This window comes from Pagrus major, chromosome 3, assembly GCF_040436345.1.
Source record: "Pagrus major chromosome 3, Pma_NU_1.0".
NCBI lineage: Eukaryota > Metazoa > Chordata > Actinopteri > Spariformes > Sparidae > Pagrus > Pagrus major.
In genome coordinates this window covers 17,659,110-17,684,309 of record NC_133217.1, presented here as the reverse complement: position 1 = coordinate 17,684,309, position 25,200 = coordinate 17,659,110, and the positions used below count along the sequence as shown (strand labels likewise).

General features: G+C 38.8%; 2 protein-coding genes across 2 annotated transcripts in view; both read left to right on the top strand.

The window, feature by feature from the left end:
• The first annotated feature begins 241 nt into the window (after positions 1-241).
• On the top strand, positions 242-8,404 carry sh3bgrl3 (SH3 domain binding glutamate-rich protein like 3). The gene is made up of 3 exons (XM_073463085.1): positions 242-574; positions 3,995-4,162; positions 5,691-8,404. Exons 1-3 carry the CDS (start codon positions 530-532, stop codon positions 5,754-5,756), a joined length of 279 nt encoding a protein of 92 aa, XP_073319186.1. The 5' UTR covers positions 242-529; the 3' UTR covers positions 5,757-8,404.
• Positions 8,405-11,842: 3,438 nt separating this feature from the next.
• The window catches only part of trappc9 (trafficking protein particle complex subunit 9), a 215,450-nt gene continuing 202,092 nt past the window's right edge, over positions 11,843-25,200 (top strand). The window contains exons 1-8 of the mRNA XM_073463457.1: positions 11,843-11,901; positions 12,940-13,535; positions 15,698-15,843; positions 16,522-16,647; positions 18,764-18,790; positions 20,117-20,238; positions 23,426-23,551; positions 24,687-24,903. Of these exons, the coding sequence (XP_073319558.1) occupies positions 12,952-13,535; positions 15,698-15,843; positions 16,522-16,647; positions 18,764-18,790; positions 20,117-20,238; positions 23,426-23,551; positions 24,687-24,903 (1,348 nt within the window). The 5' untranslated portion in view covers positions 11,843-11,901; positions 12,940-12,951. The remainder of the gene's footprint in view (positions 11,902-12,939; positions 13,536-15,697; positions 15,844-16,521; positions 16,648-18,763; positions 18,791-20,116; positions 20,239-23,425; positions 23,552-24,686; positions 24,904-25,200) is intronic.

Genomic DNA, 25,200 nt, shown 5'->3' with positions numbered 1-25,200 from the left:
ACTATATTGCTTTGCCAGTGTCTTTGATAGCTACTCAACAGTGACATCTTATGCTAATGGATAATTTGGTTAAACAGAAGCTGTCTGTGGACCAAGCTGTAAATGAAATTAGATCTCCAAACTAACGTTAGTGAAAATGTTGCTATGAATGAGATATGAAATAGGAGCCCATCAGCTCATTTTTGCCCCTGAGCCCTCAAACAGCTTCGTCCGGCCATGAGCCACACAGCAACCTCTGAGCACACAACCAAACAGCTTTCACAGCGCCCATGTTTGCTGCTTACTGTTTTTTTCTGTGGGTTTGAGTTTTCCAAAAAACCCACAACTGGGAAACATACTGTGTCATATTTATTCACACCTAACTTTCTACAGCACTGTTCCCCTTGTTGTGAAATTGTAAGTCTTTTATTTTGAAAGTGATGTCTCCAAACTTCCTTACCTTTTAATCGATAACGGTTCAGCTTGACGCCCGCGAGAGAGAAAGCCACTCGGCAGCAGATACACAAAGGGAGCGGAAGGACCTGCAGCAATGGGGATCAAACTGTACTACACCACCGTTACTGCCTCACGGACGGTGAGTCGAGTGGCCATAATGTGATAAACTTACCGATGCGTTTGTGTTTCGAGCTCCGGTGTCGGCAGCTAATAATGCTCAGTCCCGTCTGACACACCCAGCACCCTATCAGTACGAGCTCCCCCCTGACTAACAGTGCAGCGGGCCTGTGCTGCTCAGCAATGCCCATTTACAACACTAAACGTCAGCATTAGCAGGTCGTAGGCGAAATGAAGATGAGAGTTATCAGTCGTAAATGTAACAAAACATGAAACACTTGCACAGACGACGACATATTGTGTGATTCCACCTAAATTCCGTTATCTCGGTTGTTTTTTCCGTTATCGTGCATGTTTGGCAAGCTATTTGCAGAAATGTATACTCAATACAATGACCCGTATTACTTCCCCTGACATGTGACACTGTCATAGTGTCATTTTGTATGTAAGGCTGGCCGGAATAGCTAAATGTGGCGACCATATGCATTCATTTCCTGTATCGAGAACTGTACGCCAAACTTCATGTAAAAATCAGGCAATTTAAGGCTACCTGGCTCAGGGCAAATGTAAATTGTAATGTTCAGGCCTCGTACAAACAGTTTATATTAACCGGTTCTGCATACATAAAATGCACTAAGCAACACTTGTTTGAAATGAATTTCAGCACAACAGTCAGTCAATCTTCTTGTACCAGTTACTGCAGCTTGGTGGCAAAGGAGCATGGAAACCAAGTGTAAAACCTCAGAGGTTACTTAAGTAAGAGCTGCCTGGTAATTAATATGTTAGCCGAATTTACCAGTACACCCTTTAATCCAGGAAAAGTCATGCGTTTTTTTATTAGTTGATGTATGTGTTAGTTGGTAAGCAGGATACTTTTAAATAGTTTGACACGGTAATGGAGTTTTGCTATTTATTTCCACTGAATATATTGGGATTGAGTGGAAGAGGTTGACATCCAGACTGCCTGCAGACATCAACAATCTGATGTTGTAAAGCATGACATCCTTTTGTAGGAATACATTTGTGAAACCAGTGTATGGCAAAGCACTGGGCCAAACATCTGGTACCTATTAGCTGTGAGGAATTCATGTAGTGGAAAAAGTTTAGTGACGTGCATTGGCTTTTAACCCTCTCATGTGCAATAGTGCTGCAAGGTAACCTCCTAATTTCTGTGATAGAAGCCTTTAGAGGAAGATTTTGATTGGTTATGTGCCATTGACTTCCTGTGTGTCTGCTTTAACACCTGCTGCATGGCCATATTATTCTCCTCTCATATTACTATTGCCTTACTACTAAGGCAAAAAAACACACATCTGCTATTGATGGAATAAGATTTTTCAGAATTTTAATTTAAATGAGATATTGAAAATCAATTTTATTAAGTATGATTTCATTATTATATATTATTTTAATGTATGTATTGGTTTTTACATATTTCAGTTCATTTAAATGATAGCAAGACCATCTTTTTCTGTTTCCTAAATAAAAAAGGTATCCAAGTAATCCCACTAAAATGTAACCCCCTTTGTGTCATGCACTTTTATAATGGTTTTATGTATCGAAGTAAGCTTTGACATTTTTTTTACTCTTTTAATGCATCTTATGAATTGTTCTACAATGGTATTAAACATCAACAAGTTTAATGTGTGTGTCACATTTGAAATCACTTTCTCATTTTATAAATATTATGTAGTAGGGGTGTAACGGTACACAAAAGTCACGGTTCGGTACGTACCTCGGTGTGGGGGTCACGGTTCGGTACGGTTTCGGTACAGCGGAAAAAAATTAACAAAAGCTCACACATGTACAAGACTATCTTTTTTCATTTATTTTGAGCAGACACCAATTGACTGCAAAATGTAAAACCATCTCCTGATATAAAAGTAATAAAAATAAATAGAATAGAACATATAACAAATGCATTGGGAGGGTTCTCATACCATTCATTCTGTTCATACAGAGGAAAAGAAAAAACTAAATTTCTTGTAGGGCTATACTGAGGTAGTCAAGTAGCAACTGGCAACTTTGGTAACTTCATTATAAGGAAACTAACACTTTCAGTGTTGTATTGCACAGTAAAATGTAAGCACGGGATGGGACACTGTATCGTGGCTCAAGCACTTTCAATAAATATTTGAAGCCAGGCTCCTCTACTACGGCATATGGGCGCATTGACGAGGATATGTATATGCCAATCGCTTCGGTAATGTTTTTGGCCCTGTCAGTGTTATTGTCAAGAGGCTGCTTAAAAGAAGCGGGGATAAGTTGTTGTACACACGTTTTTTTCCTCGTACCAGTGATGGACATGTCGGGATGGTGTCGTCTAATGTGTGTTAGCATGTTGGATGTGTTTCCAGCGACGTAGCGCACCTCCGTAAAACATCGCCGGCAGACAGTCTTTGTCCGGTCAACCACTCTTTCGCCGTCGCTGTTATGTTGCACCGGGAAACCAAAGTGTTCCCACACGGCTGACTTAAATGAAGCCGGCGGCTCTTGCAACTCCACACTCGCCATCACTCTTCTTCTTTTGTTTGTTTTTGTTTCTAACTGTTTCTTCTTCTGTATGACGGTTGCTGGCAGCTGTTATGCTCATTACAGCCCCCTGGATTGGAGTGAGGACTCGACTTTTTTTTTTTTTCTCTCGACGTATTCGTCGTGTGACTGCGTGCACCGAACCGTGACCCCCGTACCGTGACGGGACGGGACGAATACATATACCGTTACACCCCTATTATGTAGTATATTCAGTTGTATGGTTATTGTAAACGGTTATAATTTTGTTCTTCCCACAATTCAGAAAAGCTGAACTACAGATTCTGCTTTTTTCTTTTCCGGTCTTGTGATATAAGCGAAAAAAGTTCCTCTTTTTCATTTGAAGGACTTGACGCTGACCTTACAACAACTCTGTTTGACGGACTAAATGCCAGCTTGTGTGTTTCCAGTTGGTGCTGTGCTTAGGTGTGGTCCCTTTTTACAAACACCCCCTCCCAACTTCCTCAGTCAGCCAGAAAGATAGCAGAGCATTCAGTTCACTAGGTCTATTAATCATCATCCAGGAGCCTGATAAAGCCACTGCTTTTTAAAAGCACAGCCTCAAAAAGTACAGTACTTAAAGGATCTAGTTTTACTGTGTCTGGAAAAATGTCTTAACTGTTTATCTCTGCCCTTGAAGAGAAATAGAACTACAAGGTTTATTTGAACAGTCTATTAAAGTCGTTTGTTGGCCTTTCGCCTGCTTATTGTTTATCACACTGACTAAACCTTGAACAATATGACAGCCATTACTCTTTTAGAAATGTAGTCAACAGAAGCAGGATTTGAGGTGTGATGGCAAATGTCAATATATCCAGATAATATGCTTAGGTTATAATGAATTGACTGTTTCCTTGTGGTTGTGCTGGGTTTGAGTACAGCCCTTCTGATGAGTGCTGTTGCTTTCCAGGTGAAGTCCCAACAGGCAGAAATGATACGAATCCTTGACAGTAAAAGCATCCAGTACGAGCTTGTGGACATCTCTGTTGGCGGGGAGCTTCGGGATGAAATGAGAAGCAAAGCAGGTGACCCCACGGCAGTCCCTCCCCAGCTTTTCAATGAAGACCAGTACTGTGGGGTGAGGAAAGCACATACACTTGAAACTTTTAATTTAGAATTTAAAATTCTCCAGAAGTGTATTCATGAAATAATTTAAAACATTTGTGTATATTTTAAACCGTTGACTGTATTAGCATAACAGGTGTATATCACTATCACCATAAATGACAGCTGATGATGAGCAGCATGAAATGCAGTATATAAATGCATGTGTGTCTGACATCTATTATTTTATATTCTGTTTGTTGTTATTGGTTATTAGTTATATAAGTGAACAGCTAAATGTGCTAGCAACAAACACAAGGTGTACATTTAGCCACAAGCAACAAACTCTTCAGATCCATCTTTAAAGTTGACACTGTCTTGTACATTGTTAGTTTGATGCTATATATTCGACACTTTGTTCAGTTCCAGATTTGTTAATTGCGCTACAGCTTAACTAAACTAGTTGTAATTAAAGCATTGCCACAGAAAGAGACTAGAGCAGCATCTGTTATTTAGGGTGAAACAGTTAACGTGTGTGTGTGTTCTTAAACCACCACATTATGTAGTAATTTATCAGCACTCACTAAGGTTTAGATGCTTGTACTGCACATACGTTTGGTCATAAATAATAACACCATTAACACAACACTGCATGTAAACAAAAAAGTTATATTCACATTCAGTGTTACTCACCAAAATGCATTATGTGTGTGTCCTTGAGGTCTAACAAATGTGATGAATGCTTTTTCTTCCTCATAAAACATTTGCAAAGCAGATTTTTTTCAAAAGTCAATCTTCATTGTATAAGTCCATGTTTACCAGTAAGCACACTTCTTGGCTCATTACTACTGTTAGTAGAAAAATCTTAAAGGAAGAGTTCGCTCAAAAATGAAAATTCAGTCATTATCAACTCACCCATGTTGATGGAAGGTTTTGTAGTCCACAAAACATTTTTGGAGCTTCACAGCAAACATGCCTTGCATCATTCTCCTAAAAAACTGAAGCAGATGGGGACAGGCTTTAAAAATGTAAATTCCCAAGTTATAGCACAAATGCAAAATTACGTTAATAAAATAGTTGGTGCAGCAGGCTGGAGGAGTCTATGTGGAAACACTATCCTTTCTTAAGCATTTGGCAGCTACCTGGTGAACATAGTGGAGCATTTAGCAGCTAAAGAGTCAGGAGAGTCAACTCATGAGTTGGTGGAGACCAGAAACCGAGCTAAAAAGAGTGAATATTGGATTTGTGTTCAGCTGGTGAGCAAAAACAGGACTTCACATGACCGATAATGTTGCTCCATAACTGCTGGAAGTGTAAATATTCAACTATTTGCTCACCAGTTTGCAATATCCATGAAAAGGTGACATTGTCAGTGTTTGGCTACAGCTCGTTTCTGCTGCCCCCAAGTGACCAAATCAGGTTTAAACATCACATCAGGCATGAATCAGACTGACTAGCTAAGCATACCTGTCAACATCAGTCCGTGCCTTTAATTAGACGCAACCTAAAGTCGCAGAATTTCTGTTTTCTTGTTTTCTGATCCACACTCTTTCTCTTCGCAGAACTATGAAATGTTTTCGGAGGCGGTGGAAGCAGATACAGTGGATCAATTTCTGAAACTGGCGTGAGGAGGATGGAGTGTTATGCTCCATCTTAACCCCATTCCCCAAACAAACTACCAAACACCCACCCACCCACCTACCTACCTACCCACCCACCCTTTGCCCTAATGGAGGCCCTTTATTCAGTCTCTCTCTGCACCGCTGGCAGTGTCCACTCACTTTCAATGCCATGATGAAGGATGCCAAATATATCGTATTCAACTAATCAGAAGACACACATTCCCCCTACTGCACCATTAGACTTTTAAATCAGTCTTAATCTGTTATACTTTTATGTGTTTGTTCTGTTCTTCCTTTGATTTCTTTCAGACCTTTTCCCCGTCTGACAGACTAGTGTTACTAAGAGCTCCTAGTCCACTAGGAGTCAATGGGGCGTCTTAATGTGCTGTAATTAGGTCGACTAATCTTGGCCATGGCCACATGATCGCTGGAGATTAAACTAATCCACTGGATGACAGCATTCGACCCAGAATCTTCCTGATCCTCCGCAGACCAAACAGACCATCATCACTCAGTCTTAACTACTGTGTTGTCTTTTTCTGTAGCCTTCAAGTTCCCATGTCGTACATGACTGCGCACTATTTGTACTTCACATGGATGCAAATGCACACGGAAGTAGCAAGGACTTTAGTGTCCTTAAACCCAATTAATGAAGAAATATAGCAGCTCAAGGATGGCTCTTTGGGGCGAGAAAACTTTTTGTAATTTTGGTCCATTGGTCACCTTATGGGGACCCACTGTGCTCATCTGACCTACTTCGATAATGTACAAATGACTAGGATGAAACTAGAAGGTAGTTCTTGTCTGTGACACATTAAAGGCGTACCCTGTGGCATTTTTTGTAAACAAACGTTTGTTTACATTCTCAACAGAAAGACCTTGTCCTCAAGGTATACCAAACCTGTTGAGTGCATATCATTCCTTACATTTGCAAAGACAGTTTCTAACAAATATTTACATCGCACATTGTTTACATCCATGTTTTGCTAGCTTGCAGTCTTCTTCCTCTCTTATCTTTATAAACACATTGCTACTCTTCTTTGAACATTACCGCCAGCCGTCGGATCCGAGTAGTGTGAAACTGGTGGCAGGAGTGTGTGTCGGCTGTGTGCTCGATACCAACAAAACAGCGACCCACTCGTAAAAACATTGCTCTTTAGTGCTGCTAGTGGTCTAATATTGTCTACAGTAACTATCAGTGTACGTTACTATTAGTTAATGTATTTTAGATATGACCACCAGGGGCCACCTAATAAATCTTTTTGTTCCCTCAGGAACTTGGGGAGTTTAAGGACCTGTAGATGGTAATTTTACACATGGTGGATATTTTGTAGGCTGATTCCAGTAACCTATGTATTTCAAATTTACAAAAGCCTTCAGTATTTCCTCACCAGAATTTTATTCAGTGTGGATTATTTAGACTTTTATGTAGTAATGAAATTGACAGGAAACACAACTGAACAGGTAAAATAACAGCGAAATAATTAACGATCTGAAAAATCTAACTGATTAAATAGTTAAACGAACTTTTCTGAGGAGGTTAGGTCTTCATGGGGGGCACTTGGACTTCAGTATTTCAAAAATCCTGGCCACACCACTGGTGTTTAGCATCAAAACATGTTGATTTTGGGTATCAGACGCTCTCATTAGGTATGTTATAAAGGTCACCAATGGGCCACACTTACTAAAAAGGTTGGTATATTCCTTTAAAAAAACAGTGATAGAAACTTCCAGTAGTTAGCTGCTTAATTTTAGCATCCAGTGGAGCAAGATGAACACTTTTCTTAATGTCACATTTGGTGCCAATATATATCTGTAATGCATATTTGCAGGTGGATATTCACTATAGTATTAGTACTTTCCTGCTATCTTCTATGTTTTTCACAATCCATATAACTTGAAAGCTTTGTTCCTGTATTGTTGACTGACTGAACAAAAAGACACCAAACACCTAGAAGGAAGCATTTCTTATTGATTGTAAATGAGTGAAATGATGTGAATCTAACAGCTTTCAACCACGTAGCTTTTCCTTCCTCTGTTTATTTTGTGTTACAGTTTCACTGATTGTCCTGGGCATGAAGATGCATTAATGTGACTATGCACTGAAACCATGTCTCATTCTGAACACAGACATAAAGGTCAAAGCTGGTATGTTTCAATTGACCTGACTGAAGTCTTAAGGCTAGCCACATGGGAAAAATGAAGGCATCACTTACTTGTGCTTTTACGTATGTGCATTGATTCAGTTATGTAATCTCAATGTAAAAATCATGTTTGGGTCGCATCTCTTTTTTTTTTTTTCAAATTGAGAACAACATGGTTTCCCTCTCTTACTTGTAACATCTGTTAAACCCTCCCTGCTTTCACAATTGTGCTGTTACGGTTTGGGATCCCTAGTAATGACAGCCTTCACACACAATGTTTGTGCACTGTTTTGTAAGTCGATGGTTGTAGTTGTTTGCCTGTTATTGATGTATATTCACTATCAACCATGATTTAGACATTCCATGTCTCTCTCTGAGCTCCTGCTTTGCTTTTGGACCAATTCCCCTTGGCCAAAAAATGAAGAAAATAGGGAATAAAATGCTGTTGTCTTCCAAGAAGATTGTGAAAAGTGATTTATGGGTGAATAAAATAAAATGGAGTTGAATCTACCTGTCTGGGTATTTCTTCGGAGCGATACAAAACTTTAGACTAGAAAAGTGTTATTTTTTATTTATAGACCACATTTTAATGAGGAATTTTACATGACGGTGTTGGAGCATGTGCTCACCAGCAAGAGGGTCATATTTAATTTGCAAGTCAGTGGAATATTCTGATCGCCAATACAGCTAACGGATGATGTCTTCAACACTCTGGATCACCAGGGTCAGTACATTCATAGCATGATTTGCCTGTGAACTACACATTTTCACTGAACCACTGAATACTGGCTTAATTATACATATGTTGCGTGTATAATGATTAGTGCACACACACACACCTTGTCTAAATTTAAATGCATAGATAGTTGATGACTTAATTCATGTAACAAAAGTCATTTGATTTGATGTTAATTAGTAATTAGAAAATCTTTAGAAAAGTTAATTTGATTACAATGAAGAATATTATTATATGACTGCAAAAAATCTAAGCAAGTACATTAAAATGTACATTTATATAGGTGAAGGGTATAGAGTAGGTCCCCATAACCTGTAGAAACACATAGAGCTTGGGTAATTCTGTTCAAAAGCATTTTCTATCATATTTGTATAACATTTCTTAACATCCTGACAGCATTCAAAATATGAAATGATTTAAAAAAACAACAACCTCGAAATAAATCCATGATCTCTGGCAGCGACAGGGCTGTAAAAACTTCATCCAATCAATTTTACCGGCCCAACAATTTTGTATGGACAGACTACCTGTCAATCAATCTGCCTTTACCTGACCATCCTGTGCTGACTCCGCCCATCAGACACTGCTGGCGCTGTGACGGACTGTTTACGACAAGAATGGCAGAGAAACTACAGCCACACTTCTCATCATAAGATCAATCATTTCCACTATTTCTGCAGAGTCTCTCTCAGACAGGTGAGTGTAACTTGGTGCTGATAGCAACATGGATCAGACCACTGTTATTCATGTAGTATGTGTCTTTGATGGATGCATTTCCTATATACATTTGTCCTTCTTTCATATCATGTTGGTTTTTGCTTTATGTGCATGAATGTGCTTCTTAGCACTTTTGCAGAGATGATGGAACTCCTTTCTCTTAGGCCAAGTACTCCAAGGTGTACTACAAAAAGTCCAGCAAGTAGAGCTTGTTCACACTGCTGTCAAAATGCACAGAAAAAATAATGAAAATGTGAAACTATGTAAATTACTCTGAAAGTGACATTTTGCTAACTCCCCAAAAAGTAGAATTGGTAAATATGAAATGACTAAATGGCACAATTCTGATGTAACAGAGGCTACTTCTGAATGTTTTCAGGAATATTTGTCAATGCATAAAATGCAACTCAAGTTGTGGTGTTGAAATAAATTGAAAGTAATTTCAAGGTACTTGAAAAGTATTTCCTGTCAGATAAGTAATTGTGCTATTCTTTCTACAGGACAATCACTGCCAGAACAGTAGAGGATTGAGACAGCACTGACATCAACAGTCTAACCTGTTGGCCAACACTGATCTGTGTTTATAATCAGTCAAGAAACCTCTGGATGTCCTTCCTGTATATAGTTGTTAATGCTAATTGTTCTGTATATTGTCTAAACGATAAAAGGTAAACTATATTTGTAGTGTTATTTATTTACATGTGTTCAAAAAAATGGAATAAACAAGAGTCTTGCCTCATTCAGTTGTTATTATTAATGCATCACGTAAAGTGTAAGAACTGTAATGGGCTGGTTGTTTATGCTGGAAGTGTAAAGAAAAAGCATATATCATTTTAAAGACTTTATTGAAACAAGTTAGAGATAATGCAATACAAGGAATAGTTCCAGCACTTGATGTGATTGCTCCAAATGTAGTCCTCAAATTCTGGCCTGTAAAGCAACAGATGAGCAACATGATCAGATATTTTTATGGAACAGAGCTCGACTGTCCTCAGCATACTGTGAACATATACACTTTCAATGGTCAATACTTTAGACATTCTTGGACAAAATTGTACAGATGCCTCAGTTTATATTTAAATTGTCTTTTTTTTTTGGCAATTATTATGCCTGACACACTGACACACAGTCACGACCAATACTCCCTCACCCCACAGTTTTCACATTTGAAATTGCTTTACTTTTGAAATTATTGGCCTCCATTTGGCTGAGATGGCCTGAAAATGATTCTCATGAAGGATACGCATTTTTTAAATTCCAACTTGTATTTGGTTGCAGTTGTGAATCTTATTTATAGCATTTTATCACAAAAACATCACATGTCATGATGCTGATGATTTATTATTGCTATTATTGTGATGTTTATGTTATTTTTAAAATATTAATATTATTATTAGTCAGTTATGTTCTGATTGATGAAGCGGGCTATAGCCTAAAGCACAGTCATTCATTCACAGTCTGTCCGTTTTATGTGCACACATACAAACATACTGAAGGCAGTGAGGAAAGGCCTTTAGATTTACACTTGTTAGACTTTGGTGTCCCCTGGTGGTAGCATCGAGGAGACACTGTAGATGCTCTGATTGTACCTGATTATAACAAATGCATATCAATCAATCACTAGCGTGAGTATTGTAAAGTCAATGTACGTATGACTCCTTATACTTATACTTCACAACTACGAGGAAACCACATATTAGAATGTATTCTCACCTGCCGAAATGAACTTTGGTTGAATATGATGGAATCTATAATGGTAACAGCAGTGGAAATAACTAGTTTTTTAACACACTGTGCTGCAATCCCAGTCAGCAGACTGTGGTAGTTAGTTTGCAGTAGTCATTTTTCCACACTGGGAGATTGCAAGAAAGTCGTTTGGTCGTACTAAAGCAGCCTGCCACTGAATCAACCAAATCACATCACGTTTGTGGGGATCTGGTCACCCTAATTCAACTGCAGTACTTTATTTGTTCTCTAGGCGGAGCTGTCGTAGCATTATTAGACTTACCTTTGCAGAAGAAGAAAATGCCAAAATAGAAAAAAAATAGCCAAGCTATCGTAAGAATGCAGGAAAATGATTCGGGTTTCAAAATAAAAGCAAAAGTTAAAGCGGCATGTTCACATCAATTTGACTTATTTGGGCAAAAATGGCGTTGTAGAGAATTATTCTCACATTATTTCCTATCCACCCTTTACCCTTTAGTATGTACATATATTGTTGTATCTCTCCCTAGCCTAATTCGCTCAATTTACGGAGCTGGACTCCAAAATTTGATATTTTTTAGATAATATTTTCATTTTTTTTAATTTAGAAATGGTTGGTTGAGACTGGATTTCATACAACAAGATCCTTCTGATCCAAAATAAAGTTATCTATTCAACATGAGATTCACTGTTCGCTTCACCTTACCTCAAGATACACTTACTTGTCCTATGAGGGTTTTATTTTGAAAATATGCACCGGAAGTTCGAATGTTGATTGCGTGTTCCTGCCTGGTGTTGCAAACACTGGTCCAAAGAAGGAAGCTGCAAAACTTGACAGGTTACTGCTAAGGTAACGTGAGATAACATTAAATATTAACAGCATTAGTATGAAAGCCAAAAAGACCTTACTGAGCTGATTTGTGCAGGAACTAACTCGTTGTTTCAGTCAGTGCGACTGTCACGAGAAGCCAATTCAGAGGTTAGCTAGCTAAGCGAAGCTAGCTACAACACTTGTTTTGAAACGACAGTGTAGCTTCACGGAAGGTTTTTATCTTCAAATAAAATGAGCAGAATACAAGCTAATGACACGAGGGCTTCCCCTTCGTTGCAAACCTCATGTTCGTCACATTTGAGCACTGTAATAAAATTATAAGCTGTCACTTTTAGCTGCCACTGCTTGTATTTGTTAGCAAAGACATAAGCAGGTGCTTTTCTTTGATTTTCGGTAAAGTTAACGTTGCATTTAATTCGAAACCCCTGTTTGTGACCATGAAGGAGTCGCTGGTATCCATTTCTTTTCACCCTGCGTACATCAGAGGGTCCAAGCAGCACTTTTTCATTCAAACGTCAGCAGCTGTTTTGGTGTACATGGCACACTGAACACAAACACAAACACAGCTGATAGGTGTCAATGTAACAGACAATATGAATGGGCCCGAGTGCATAGGTCATACTTCCCCCCTACATTTTGACAGTGATGACACAACCTGTGCTCTAAAGATTTCAAGTTTAACTGTATTTCAAGTTTATGTCTTAGTATGCTTTACTGTTAAAGGAACAGTACACCAATATACAAAACTAATTTTCTCACCTCTTCATGCAGATATTATCTGCTTTGTTTTGGGATTTTTACCCCTAAACATATGCCTTCGCACCAGTATAATGGAGGTGAATGAAATTTAATTAGAGGTGTGCACAGCGTTTAAAAAAAGGTCAACTACAGTAAAACAGTGCAACTACTTTCCCTGAAAAAAATCTTAAAAGGGTAAAATGATAAATTCATTTGTAATTATAAGATGTATAAGAAAGTTATTGCATGTTAATTGATGAAACAAAAAGGGGAAATATGATCAGCTCTAGTAAATGTTTGTTTTTCTGTCTCCTCAAGCCACATGTAAAGATGAGCGTCCCAGATTACTTGCAGTGTGCCGAGGACCACCAGACAGTACTTGTGGTGGTCCAGCCGGTTGGCATCGTACCCGAGGACCAGTTCTTCAAGATCTACAAACGCATCGCCAGCGTGAGCCAGCTGAGCATCAGGGACTCGCAGCGTCTCCTTTACATCCGCTACCGCCACCACTACCTGCCTGAAAACAACGAGTGGGGAGACTTCCAGACGCACCGCAAGGTGGTGGGCCTCATCTCCATCACCACCTGCGGCCCAGCCAAGGAGTGGCCGCAGACCGCAGAGCGCTTCCACGGCCAGAAGGAGGTGTACAGTTCTACACTGTATGATTCACGCTTGCTGGTGTTTGGGCTGCAGGGAGATATCGCAGAGCAGCAGCGGACAGATGTGGCCTTCTACCCAAGCTTTGAAGACTGCTCTGATGTAGAGAAGAGAGTGGAGGACTTTGTGGAGTCCATCTTTATTGTTTTGGAGTCCAAGCGACTCGACCGGGCTACAGACAAGTCAGGAGACAAGATACCACTGCTCTGTGTTCCCTTTGAGAAGAAGGACTTTGTGGGTTTGGACACGGATAGCAGGTGAGTTGTTCTGTTTGCTGCACCATAACCCCTTTTTCAAAAGCACTTGGAGGCTGATTAAGGAATGCTTCTATGTCCATTGCTGTCAGTAAATGTGTTATACTGCATGATTTGCAAGTTGTTAATGTTTGTTTCTGTGTCGAGTCACTTGTTATATGTCTGCCTTTCCTGCTCGGAAATTCACCTCTCAAAAATCTGTCTTTTGATTTTTGCTGTGTTCATTTTGGTTTGTTTAAATTGGTTTATTTGTCTTTCTTCTTTTCTTCTTTCATACTGTCCTGTGAGTTTATTGTTGGGTGTGAAAAGGTGAGATGTTAGACACTTAGGTTTAGTAAACCCATATTGATCCCATCAGCTTTAGCTCTGCCCTGAAAGGAACACCCAGCCCACTGTGCTGTTGTGCATTTGCTGATGATTTCAAGCCAAACTCATTGCTCCTCCACAGGTTTGAGTCAATACACAAACTGATTGTAAAAAAGGTTGATATGAGTGAGATAAGAGAAGATTTTTATCCCAAAATGTCCCCATAGCTGATAAAATATAAACACTGCTAGCGAACACTAGCAACTGCCTAAATTACACATGAATGAATCTTGGCTCATCACAACGCACCATATCCTAATTGATATTCTTTCATCGGAGTAGATGAGGCCTGATTTGCAGTACTACATTACAGTTCATTGTGTTAGTTTAACTTAAAAGTTATATCAGCAATCTTGTGTTTGACACTGTAACAATTAAGAAATCACTCCATTCAATTGACTGCATGGTGTTCACAGAGGCCTAGTGACCACTTTATTCAGTCTTGGCTCATAAGTTAAATTTTTAAACTATTTGTAGGGAGGATTCAGGGTTTAGTTAAAGGACCACACTTGTGTTTTTCTGTGCTTTTGCTTGTTAATAACAAATCATTAGTATTGGTTATTACTAGCAACCTTCCTTCCCTCCTGGCAGCCACTATTCACCTACCTATTTACTTACCTACCTACAAACCTACCTACTTCTTCCCTCCCTCACTCCCTCAGTGTTTTTATCCATCCATTCATTTTGTTTTTTGAAGTGACTCCAGCTGGGTGATTGCCTTAAAATAATATCGCCATATTTTAGGTTATGTCACATTTTTGTTAAGTGATGGACTACAATTACATTGCAAAATTGACTGAAACCAGTGGCCACCTTTATTTTTCAAAAACCACTCACACACCTCTGAAAATGTTCCACCCTAATGTTAAACATTGTAATTACATACAATATATATAATATTGTTGTGCTGAAACATGCAAAAACCCTGGTATGGTCCTTTTTAAAGGAGGTGCTGATAGTTTGGACCCACTGAACACAGTACATGCTGCTGAGGTTAGTCCCAGCGACTGGGAAGGTGCAGTTTGGGAGTTCGTCTGTTTGGCTGGCGGAGCTGGAGCGACACATGGATCTCATATCTTTATCATTGAGAGAATACATTATTGTCCAGCTTGGCAAAGTGCTGCAGCTACTCATAAAATACATGAATTTGATAATGGCATCCTTGTAATTGTGTGGTTAATCTTTCATGACTCCCTCAAGAACATTTTAGTTTTACTCAGCCAGAACATTTTCATTGTTGTTCAGAAGCAGCCTACTGAGCATAAGCATGAATTTTAAATATATATAATATATCTTCTCAGAATAAATGTTTATATAGATATTTTAAATTTTGCCTTTATACAACTAAGAACACTTTGTCCATGGCTCCATTTCACCTTGAGTCCTTGATCATTTGCTGTTCCATGTTATTGTCCCACATGACCTTCCCAGTCTCTGAGAGTGCTTAAATGTTTTCCACAATGGGGTTCATGACTTTCCTCTAAAAAGTTACATTTCCCCTGTATCCTGGTGAAGTTGCTCCTTCCTGAGTCCCTGACGTTGTAATTGTACTACAGGGTTGTACTGTGTCAGCTCATACTCTGTCCTTGTTTAGTTGCTCTCCTTCGCTTGTGCTTTCCTCCTCATATATCCCCTCTGTAGCTGACTGATAAGGTTAGGTTATAAGAGGAAAAGTCCTTTCTATGAATCCCAAACCAAAATCAATTTAAAAGGCAAAACACATGAGAATTCGAGCCACTTCATTCACCCTGCTGTTGTCTAAAAAAAATGTTCTTCCCTTTACCGCTGCTCTTTCTCAGGCATTATAAGAAGCGTTGCCAGGGACGGATGAGGAAGCATGTTGGGGACTTGTGTCTCCAGGCAGGCATGCTGCAGGACGCCCTGGTCCACTACCACATGGCTGTGGAGCTGCTCAGGGGGGTTAATGACTTCCTCTGGCTGGGTGGTAAGTCTGGATAATGATGGCCTATAACTATTTACCGGGATTTACAAGGTTAGAATTTGTGTCTCTGTCAATGTTAACTTTATGTGTCTTTGAAATGTATTACCTGGAGTTTTACACATACTGGATATTGAAACCATTACCACAGTTGATATTTGAGAGTTTGTGTTTTAAGCTAAACACATGCAACAACAAATTATTATTATTTGGTTATTCGAGAATGGTGACAGGGTGTGTACCTAGCAGGAATTTATAAAATAAAATTAAAAAAACTTGCATAACTCTGTGGTAAACAAACTTTTTAATAGTGGCACTGTTTTCCAAATGTCCTCAAACATATCTGTGGCAGCCATTTCTTGCTATTTATTGTTCGATATATTCAATGTGTGTATCTGTGATAAGACCAATAATATTGGCCTTGTTGATATCTTGGTCAGGCTTTCATATCAGCTACTGATCAGTTTCCTGTGTTTGAGTGTTTTATCTTTATTTATGGCTATTTTTCCTCTATGCAGCGTAGTGAGTGCAACAGCAGATAACAAAAAGTTGCTGCAGTGTAAACCACATGGTTGTAGTACTTTAATAACCCTTTAAAAGCTCCTTCAAGAGTAAAATCTTTGAAAGAAAACTGAGAACAAACTAGAGATAGACCATTTGTCTTTTATTATTTTTACTATCCAGCTGCGTTGGAGGGTTTGTGCTCAGCCTCTGTCATATTCCACTACCCTGGAGGCACAGCAGGGAAGACTGCAGGACGCAAACCAAGCATCTCCCAGCCAGCAGACGCAGGGAAACGCCACAGACCAGGTGAGCATGTGACGTCACCCTGTAACCAGACTGATAGAAACAGGGGTCTGGATGAGAAAATATCTGAAGTAAGCTGAGATTGATTGACAATATTCACTGCTGACCATCAACTCAAACATGGCTAAGCTTTGCTCAGCTAAGCTGCTTCCTTTGTGTGCAGAGTTCAAGATGTTAGCTTCTAAAATGCTGAAGCTTCTCTTATTTACCCTAATGAGTGCTAATTAAATTAACACTTAACATCAGTTAATCTGTCTACTCTGTTACTAACATGCTAGTAACATGGTGTGATATTAACACTGCTTTGTGCATAACAACACTTACTGTGAAAATAAATCTTGACTGGTGAATCAGCGGAGAATCATCCTGTGCGAGATAAATTGCTGCTTTTATGATGCCTGGATGATATTTGAGGGCTGAGTAATCAAGGGTTGCAACTAATAATTATTTTGATAATTTTACTCATTTTCAAGATAATTGTTTGTTTATCTAATATATTTATAATCAGATTTACAGTGAATTTAAATTAGATAAGATTAAAGATGAGATTAAACTTGTGTTGTCATTACACACAGAAAAAAACAGTTAAATAAAACACAATTTAGCATCTAACCAGGAAACAATATCATAGTGCATATAGAGATATATCAATTATTGTACCAAGTGAACAAGAAACCAATTGAGTAGTCGACTGTAAGAGGAGAATTACAGTGCCTATAAAAAGTATTCACCCCCTTGGATGTTTTCCCCTTTTATACCTTTTATAAATGGAATCATGGTAAATATAATTTGACTTTTATGAAAGAAAATGTATAAAGAAAACCTTGTTAATGTCAAAGTGAAAACACATTTCTACAAAGTAATGTCAACTAATTAACAATATATAATTTTAAACAAGTGATTGCATAAGTATTAACCACCTTTAAAGTGACTGACCTAATTCAACAGACGTCCAGCCAATTGGTGCTACTAGTCTCACAATTAGTGAAATGGAGATCACCTGAGTGGAGTGAATGTGTCTCAAGTCATTACAGTATAAAGACACCTGTCTGTCCTGTCCAGTCACTGGTTAATCAGTATCCCTGGCTACAATTACACTATGAATACAAAAGAATGATGATAATAATAATAATAATAATAATAATAATAATAATAATAATAATAATAATTATTATTGTGGAATAATTATTCCAGCACTGGAGGTAATTGATTTGGCCTTTACGCACACACACACACACACACACACACACACACACACACACACACACACACACACACACACACACATAATATATATATACACTCACACACATATATACATGTAACATATTACAACATTAACTTAATTTTTTAAATCTGAATTTTTACATGAATGTACATATGTTAAAGGTAACCTGTGGAGTTTCCCATTTAAATAAACAGAGTGATGTTTCCAAAACACATTGTATCCTTGAGGTCTAACAAACATGCGGAGTGCATTTCCTGTCGCATAAAACATTTCCAAAGCTCATTTTTCTGAATAATCTCAACCTTACATTGTTTACATCCATGTTTACTAGTTTGCACTCTTCTTCTTCTTTGCCTTTGTTGGCTCATTGCTGTGGATCTTGGGAGAATTATTGCCACTTGAAGATCAGTGGAATAGTCTAAAGCCATTGGCTTGTCCGTTTATCGTGTCACCTCTGCATGTGTGCGTGCTTGAGGCAAATAAAAGTGGGGCTCTGATACAACATAAAATGGATTTTGTATCGGTGAGTAAACAAGTGCATGTATCGATCTAATATTATGTGATCTATTATTAGAAACGAGACCCTGCTGTTTACCAGCAGCGTCCTGTACGCCTGTATACAACTTAACAGATTTTTTACAGCACAAATAGCAAATATCCATAAACAGCAAGCGACAGCTCTGTACCACAATAACAGTTTAAAATCTTCCCAGGATACCTTTAACTTTGTTTTGGCAAAGTAAATTGCATACCAAATGTTTATCTTGGCTTTTGATGAGCACACATTACAGGAAAACAGCTGCAGCCATTAAGCTCATTGTTGGGACTAACACTGCTAACATTGCGCCTTGCGTCATGGAGTGAATCTGCATTCTTTCTCTCTGTCTGTAGGGGCTCAGGAGGTTCTCATTGACCCAGGTATGGTATGTCTAACTAACATAGCTCCTGTAGTCACCTGTTTGCTTCCGCTCACATTCACCCTGTGTTTGATGTCATTTTTCATCTTACATTATCAGCACCCTGATTCCTAAGGTTTATTTTATTGTTTGTATATTGATTAATATTCTTTTCTCCCAATAGCAGGTAGTGTTCTCCTGTTTTCGTTTACCATCAACTTATGTTTTTTTTCCTAATGTACCTGCTTTTTCTCACAGCCACACTTTTGATGATCACACGACTACACAGTCGAAGACAACACTTAAAATGACCTCTTTTAGTTGCTTCTATGCCTTATTTATTGAAGCCCCATTATTCTAACAACTCACATCTTACTTTTGATGATCACATAAAAATCATTTAATATTTGTAATTTGTTAGCAGAATATTCAGTCATATCTCTGTTGAAGCACCAGCAGGTGGCAGCCCATCATTATTGGAGCGCACTTTGATTTTCTGCTTGTTGAATGCTCACCATGGCTTAACCTCTCACTTTCACAGCCTAAGAAACAAAGTCACATAGTGAACTTATATTGTGTAACTTGATCATCTCAGAAATTATTTTATTAAGCCCTCATCAGTTATTCCCTAATGTGTATTTTCTTTTTAATGTTGTGTGTGCAAAATTGACCTAAGAAATAGCAATTCAGCATCTCATTATTCACACATTTGTCATAGTGATAGCACCTTACTGTTGCTATGGATACAGCCACATTGCTAGGTGATGCATTCTCAATTGGTATTGATACTGTAATCCGATTTGGTTAAGAGATGCACCATGTGATGCACCCTTGAACCATTTCAGGTGTGAGTTTAACTCTGCCTGGGACGTTAGGCATAGATTACATTTTGATCACATCTTAGAGATTTCAGAGCCCTCAGATTATTCATGATATCACAGAGTACGTGTGTAAGGGAGAATGGGACGTGTTGGTGGAGATTTAGAATTTACATTAAGTTTTAAACAGATGATAAAGGGGCGACAGAAATAGAAAGAAGCAAACATTTCATGTAGTTTCATAAAAACATCACCTGTTGTTATCTGTTCAGATACGTTCTACAACCCTGCTCTGTGAACAACATTTTAAACACTGTATATCTGTGTCTTATTTGTTAATTATCTATGAATATGCATGTGGCGGTGGCAGCCAGGGCAATGTCTTATAAGAGCAAGTGGTGGATTAAGCTTCCCCTCCTTCCTGTTTTCACTCCTGTCGTATCCCTTCATTTTGTGGTGGAACAGATTGATGGGCGTTCATCCTGCTGTCTTTTCTCGACTAATGATATACCATCCTCTTTTGAGTGTAGGTGCCCTCACAGCCAATGGCATTAGTGCAGACACCAGCACTGAGATTGGACGAGCAAAGAACTGCCTGAGTCCGGAGGACATTATCGAGAAATACAAAGAGGCCATCTCCTACTATGGAAAGGTACTGACCATAAACTATAGAACTCTTTGATCAATAATTTGACCAATGTCATTGTTGTTGGAGTAAATATATATTAATATAATATCTATTATTCAATGTCATTAAAACTCCACTAAAATTGACTAAAATCCACTAAGTTAATGTAAATTATTTGTACATCATATCAGACAAAGTGTGCAGTCTGAACTAGAATGGCACTTAGAGTGCATACCTCTGCCAAGGCCCACCAGTCCCCTTTTGTACTCACTCATAAATACGGCATTTTTTTTTCATCAAGATCCATGCATTAGAAATGCAGAAAAACACCCAAAGTTGGTAATGTTAAAGAAATTGAGAAAAAAATCCTGAATCTATTCTGGGCCGAGACCCATCCTCTGTTCAAATTTAGTGGACTGCAGCTACAGCGAGCGTTTTAATAAACTTATTTATTACACACAGGTTTACATTTTAGACTTTTTGAACATGGAAAAGAAAAGTGGTAGTTTTTTTAGCTCAGAAAGAAAAAGAAGACATCAACCCTCAAATACAGAACCACCCCAAAACACAAAACCACAAACACTCACACTTTCCAGGTCCAAGTGCCATTAATTGATTGCATTATATAATTCAGCTTTATAGTTATATACTGCTGAAGAGTATTTAAATAAGACATAATGATGATTAATTCTAGTTCATATCACATAGTTCCTTTTGATCTTCTGCCATACTTTCATACTTTAGCTGGTATTAATGTGAAACAGGTATTAAGTTGCATTTTATATTTAGTCTTTTTAAAGATTAAGGTTCATATTCATACGGAACCCCTCTAGGGTCACATGGTAGGAAAAAAAATGGATGAGGAAATCCATGGGAACGTATTTGTAAACAGTGCTCTCGGATTCACAATCCGTACGCACAAAATAAATAATCATTGATGAGGAAAAATATTAATAACATAACCTTCAATGGACATAACCTTCAAAACATTGAGTGCGTCTCCCCCTAAAGAGAGATGATGCGCACGTTTAGGCATGAGACAGAGTTTAACTTCATTGATTATTAAAATCTCCTGACTCCTGAGCTCTATCACTGCTGTTTCCTCTGGAGAGGACCCTTTGTACTGTCCTGTTTATGACTACAGATTTTAGTTTTGCTGCTTAAATGAGCCATGAGGTTTGCTACAGTGACATTACTACGTGCATGGAAAGGAAACCTTTAAATGACTGAAAGCAGCCTCTCTAATCATTAAAGCACAGTGTGCATGCATTGTAAACCAGCCTATGAAAGTGCATCTTACTATATGAATACTGAGCCCTCTATATAGCAGGTAAAACACTACGACACTGACTTTAGATCAAGGGCCCATCTTATTACTGCAAACGCTTTCTGCTGCTCTGAGATGTGCCAGCAAAGCACCTGATCACACCTCATTTTAAGACTGTCGGTCTAAAACTAGCAACAACACTTGCGCTGCACTGTGCTGCTTCAGCCAGCAAAAAAATGGGCCCTGGTGCTGGAGGATCACTGCACATTATGTTATTAATATGTTTCTCATCAAAGATGAATTATTTTAGCCACCCACCCCATCCCTTATTAATCAGAATAAAAGTTCTTATGTCCTGTCCTGTCCGATCAGTGGTCTGAGATCTGTGCACCACATTATGCACACAGAGATGCACCACAGCACTTCTCCTCCTCCAGTTAAATAGAGCATTTTGCTCATATACACTCAAACAGAGTTGTTGTCATCATCTTTATTGGTTATTGATCACTATCAAAGGTAAACTCAATGAAGAAAGATAGGACTGTCAGTAGCTGTGCTGGGTTGCTTGTATCCATGGTGCCTCCAGCTGATCAATGAGAAGAGGGCAAAATCTGTGCGCACAGATTGTGAATCCGAGAGCACGGATTGTGAGTTTGTTCGCACGGTTTATGAATCTGTTCCCCCGCACTTCCACATCCAGGTTTTTATTTCTACCATGTGACCCGAGAGGGACTCCACATATTCATGACCTGCTTGTAAAGATTTACATCTTCAGTAGGAACAAATGGGTGTAGCGGCTGAGTATCCCAGACTAAATAGAGAAGTCTGGAACTCTCTAAAGTAGATGGGTGCCATAGCTATTTTTCTCTTTAGATTGGATAAATAGACAGGATAAAGATGCCACAGTCTCTGACCATCCAGACCTTTCAACATCAGCAGTCTTGACTGTTTCTGTGCCAATGTAAGGAAATAAAGATCCGTGCCACATGAGACTACTTGTAGGGGATCTAGGTAGAAATTAACAGGTCCCCCCATCCTTTAGATTAACGTTCATACTGTACATGTGTTTACCATCAGGCTGCCTTGATACACTACTTGTGTAGTAATACTTCTCCATCTCACCAGGGGGCAGTATTTGATTTGGTTTGATGAAGTGTGACAGCAGTGACAAAATCATGTTTGACTAGTATCAGACCAGTATATGCTGACAGCAGCTGTATATTTCTGAATACTACATGGGGACAAAAAGACACTCTCCAGAAATGGAAGCAATTTTCTATTTAACACAGTATTAACCTTTTTAAAAGCAGTGTTGGACAGACAAAACAATATGTATTATGTATCTGTTCATGGCACAATATATTCCTGCTCTCCTTTGACCACTGTACTTGTACAAAGTCAGAAAGAATAGTATTAAAGTATCCCTAATGCTTAAGGAAAGCTGAATGGGCTCATTATGCTCCCAAACTATTCAGAAGCAACCCTGTGCTTTATCTTCATTATTATAATTGCCTTTTTGCGCTGACCTCCCTCAGCCCTTTTACCTGTAACTAGTTCATTCAGAATTAAATTACATCTCAACACATAGCCATTCAGATATTAATTGAATTTTAATAAGGAGACAATGAGGCTGGAAGTGGAGGGAAGTTGAGGGACGGCAAGATAAAAAATGCACATGGCGTGCAGCAGAAGCTCAGGTTCTTAGCAGAGACACAAAACGTAGCAGTGTGTGGGAATCCCTTAGAAATGAGCAACAGGGGAGCCCAGTTATCACACTTGTCGGTCATCCCACGTCTGCAGTGACTGATGAGGGTGGTCGTATGTTAATAGAAAAACATTCCCTCTGATTATGAGGTGGGTTGCAGAAGTCGAGGCGACCCTTGTCGGGCTATTAATTTTTCATTAACACAGAGCCTCCCCCGCTCCTCCTCTTATCTCTCGTAGTATAAGAACGCAGGAGTGATCGAGCTGGAGGCCTGTGTGAAAGCGGTAAGGGTGCTGGCCATTCAGAAGAGGGCCAGGGAGGCCTCGGAGTTCCTGCAGAACGCTGTTTACATCAACCTGGGACAGGTACGCCTTCTGACTGTGAAATAAATGCTCTGCCAGTTGCACAGGATGATTAATATGGCCAGTAGCCGTATGGTGTACAGTTAAATCAGGGTGACTGCAGGACATCTTACTATTAGTGAAAAAGCACACTATAACAGAATTTACCTTTTCTCCCCACAGAGTCTAACCTTTTTAGCTCTTTATCTTTCGAACGATAAATCACGTTTTTTTCCTTTTGTTAAGATTAGTTTTGTCTTGTTTCATTATGTGACCTATGCAGCCAATGAAATTTCCTCCAGGCTTGCCCTTTGCGTTCAGCAATTCGGCCTCTTTACCTCTCATTTTAAATCTTGATACACTTAAAATTATATTATGATGTTAATATAATATAAGTTTATTTACCAGTAAATGTAAGTATAGAGCAGTCTAGTGAAAGTACAGTAATCCTCTTAATGATCCTTTTCTCTGATGATTTTGGTGAAAAGTAATAATAACAACAGAGACATTAGCGCTAACCTGTGTAGCTACTGTGTATTTGTGTATGTATGTTCGTGTTGAGTGGATTGACATTTTTATTCATTTTTGTATTTAATATTCAGTACCGTTGACTGATGTTTGCAAGCCAAATTGCTCCTTGGGGGCATTAAATAGTTCTGTTTTTGATGGTGAAACATCCCCTCCAGACATGTATGAAGATACATGAAACTGCTCTGCTTTGAATATTAATTTGTGTCTGATATGTTTATTCCTCCAAAGGTAAATGAACCTCTTCTCCCTTTATAGAAAAATCCTGTTTAGTCTATGAATATGCAAATGTTCATGTCAATACTTTTATGTAACTTCTAGACATTCAGTGTGCTCTACTGCACTGAAAAGCCCTTTCTCAGTGTATAGGCACTTAGGGTTTCATGTTTCCACATCACACTGAGGAGATAATTACATATTGGACCATGATTGGCTTCCAATCATTTTCTTAGTTGTTTGCTAAGTCCTGCTTGTACGTCCAACTGAGAATCAATTACCCCTTCAGCAGGTGAATGTGAGAACAAACTCTGCACAATGTCATTCTGCACAGTTAAGCTCAATCATCAAAGTAACATTAATCAAAAGACATTTTTTAGTGGAGAGGACTTTAATATAGTCTCCCTAACTGCAGCTGTCAGAGGAGGAGAAGATCCAACGTTACAGTATCCTGTCCGAGCTTTACGAGCTGATCGGCTTCCATCGCAAGTCTGCGTTCTTCAAGCGTGTCGCAGCCATGCAGTGTGTCGCTCCCACCATCCCAGAGCCAGGCTGGAGGGCCTGCTACAAGCTGCTGCTGGAGACGCTGCCCGGATACAGTCTGTCACTGGATCCCAAGGACTTCAGTAAAGGTAAACGTGGACACTTGTGCTCAACCTTTTTTCCACACTTTCACATGGATGTAGTATGTTCCAGGACTGCAACTTACAGTTTCTTTCAATATCACTATTTTTTTTCATTGATTGATGTTTTGTTAATAAACCATAAGATAGCCAAAGATATTCAGTTTACAAAAATACAACAAAGGGAAACAAAAGAGAAGCTTGAACCAGAGAATATTTGGCATTTTTGCTTGACGACTGACTGAAAAAAGGAATCAGTTTTCAAAACCGAAGGTAATCTATGTTGAACAAAAGCACCATTTTCTG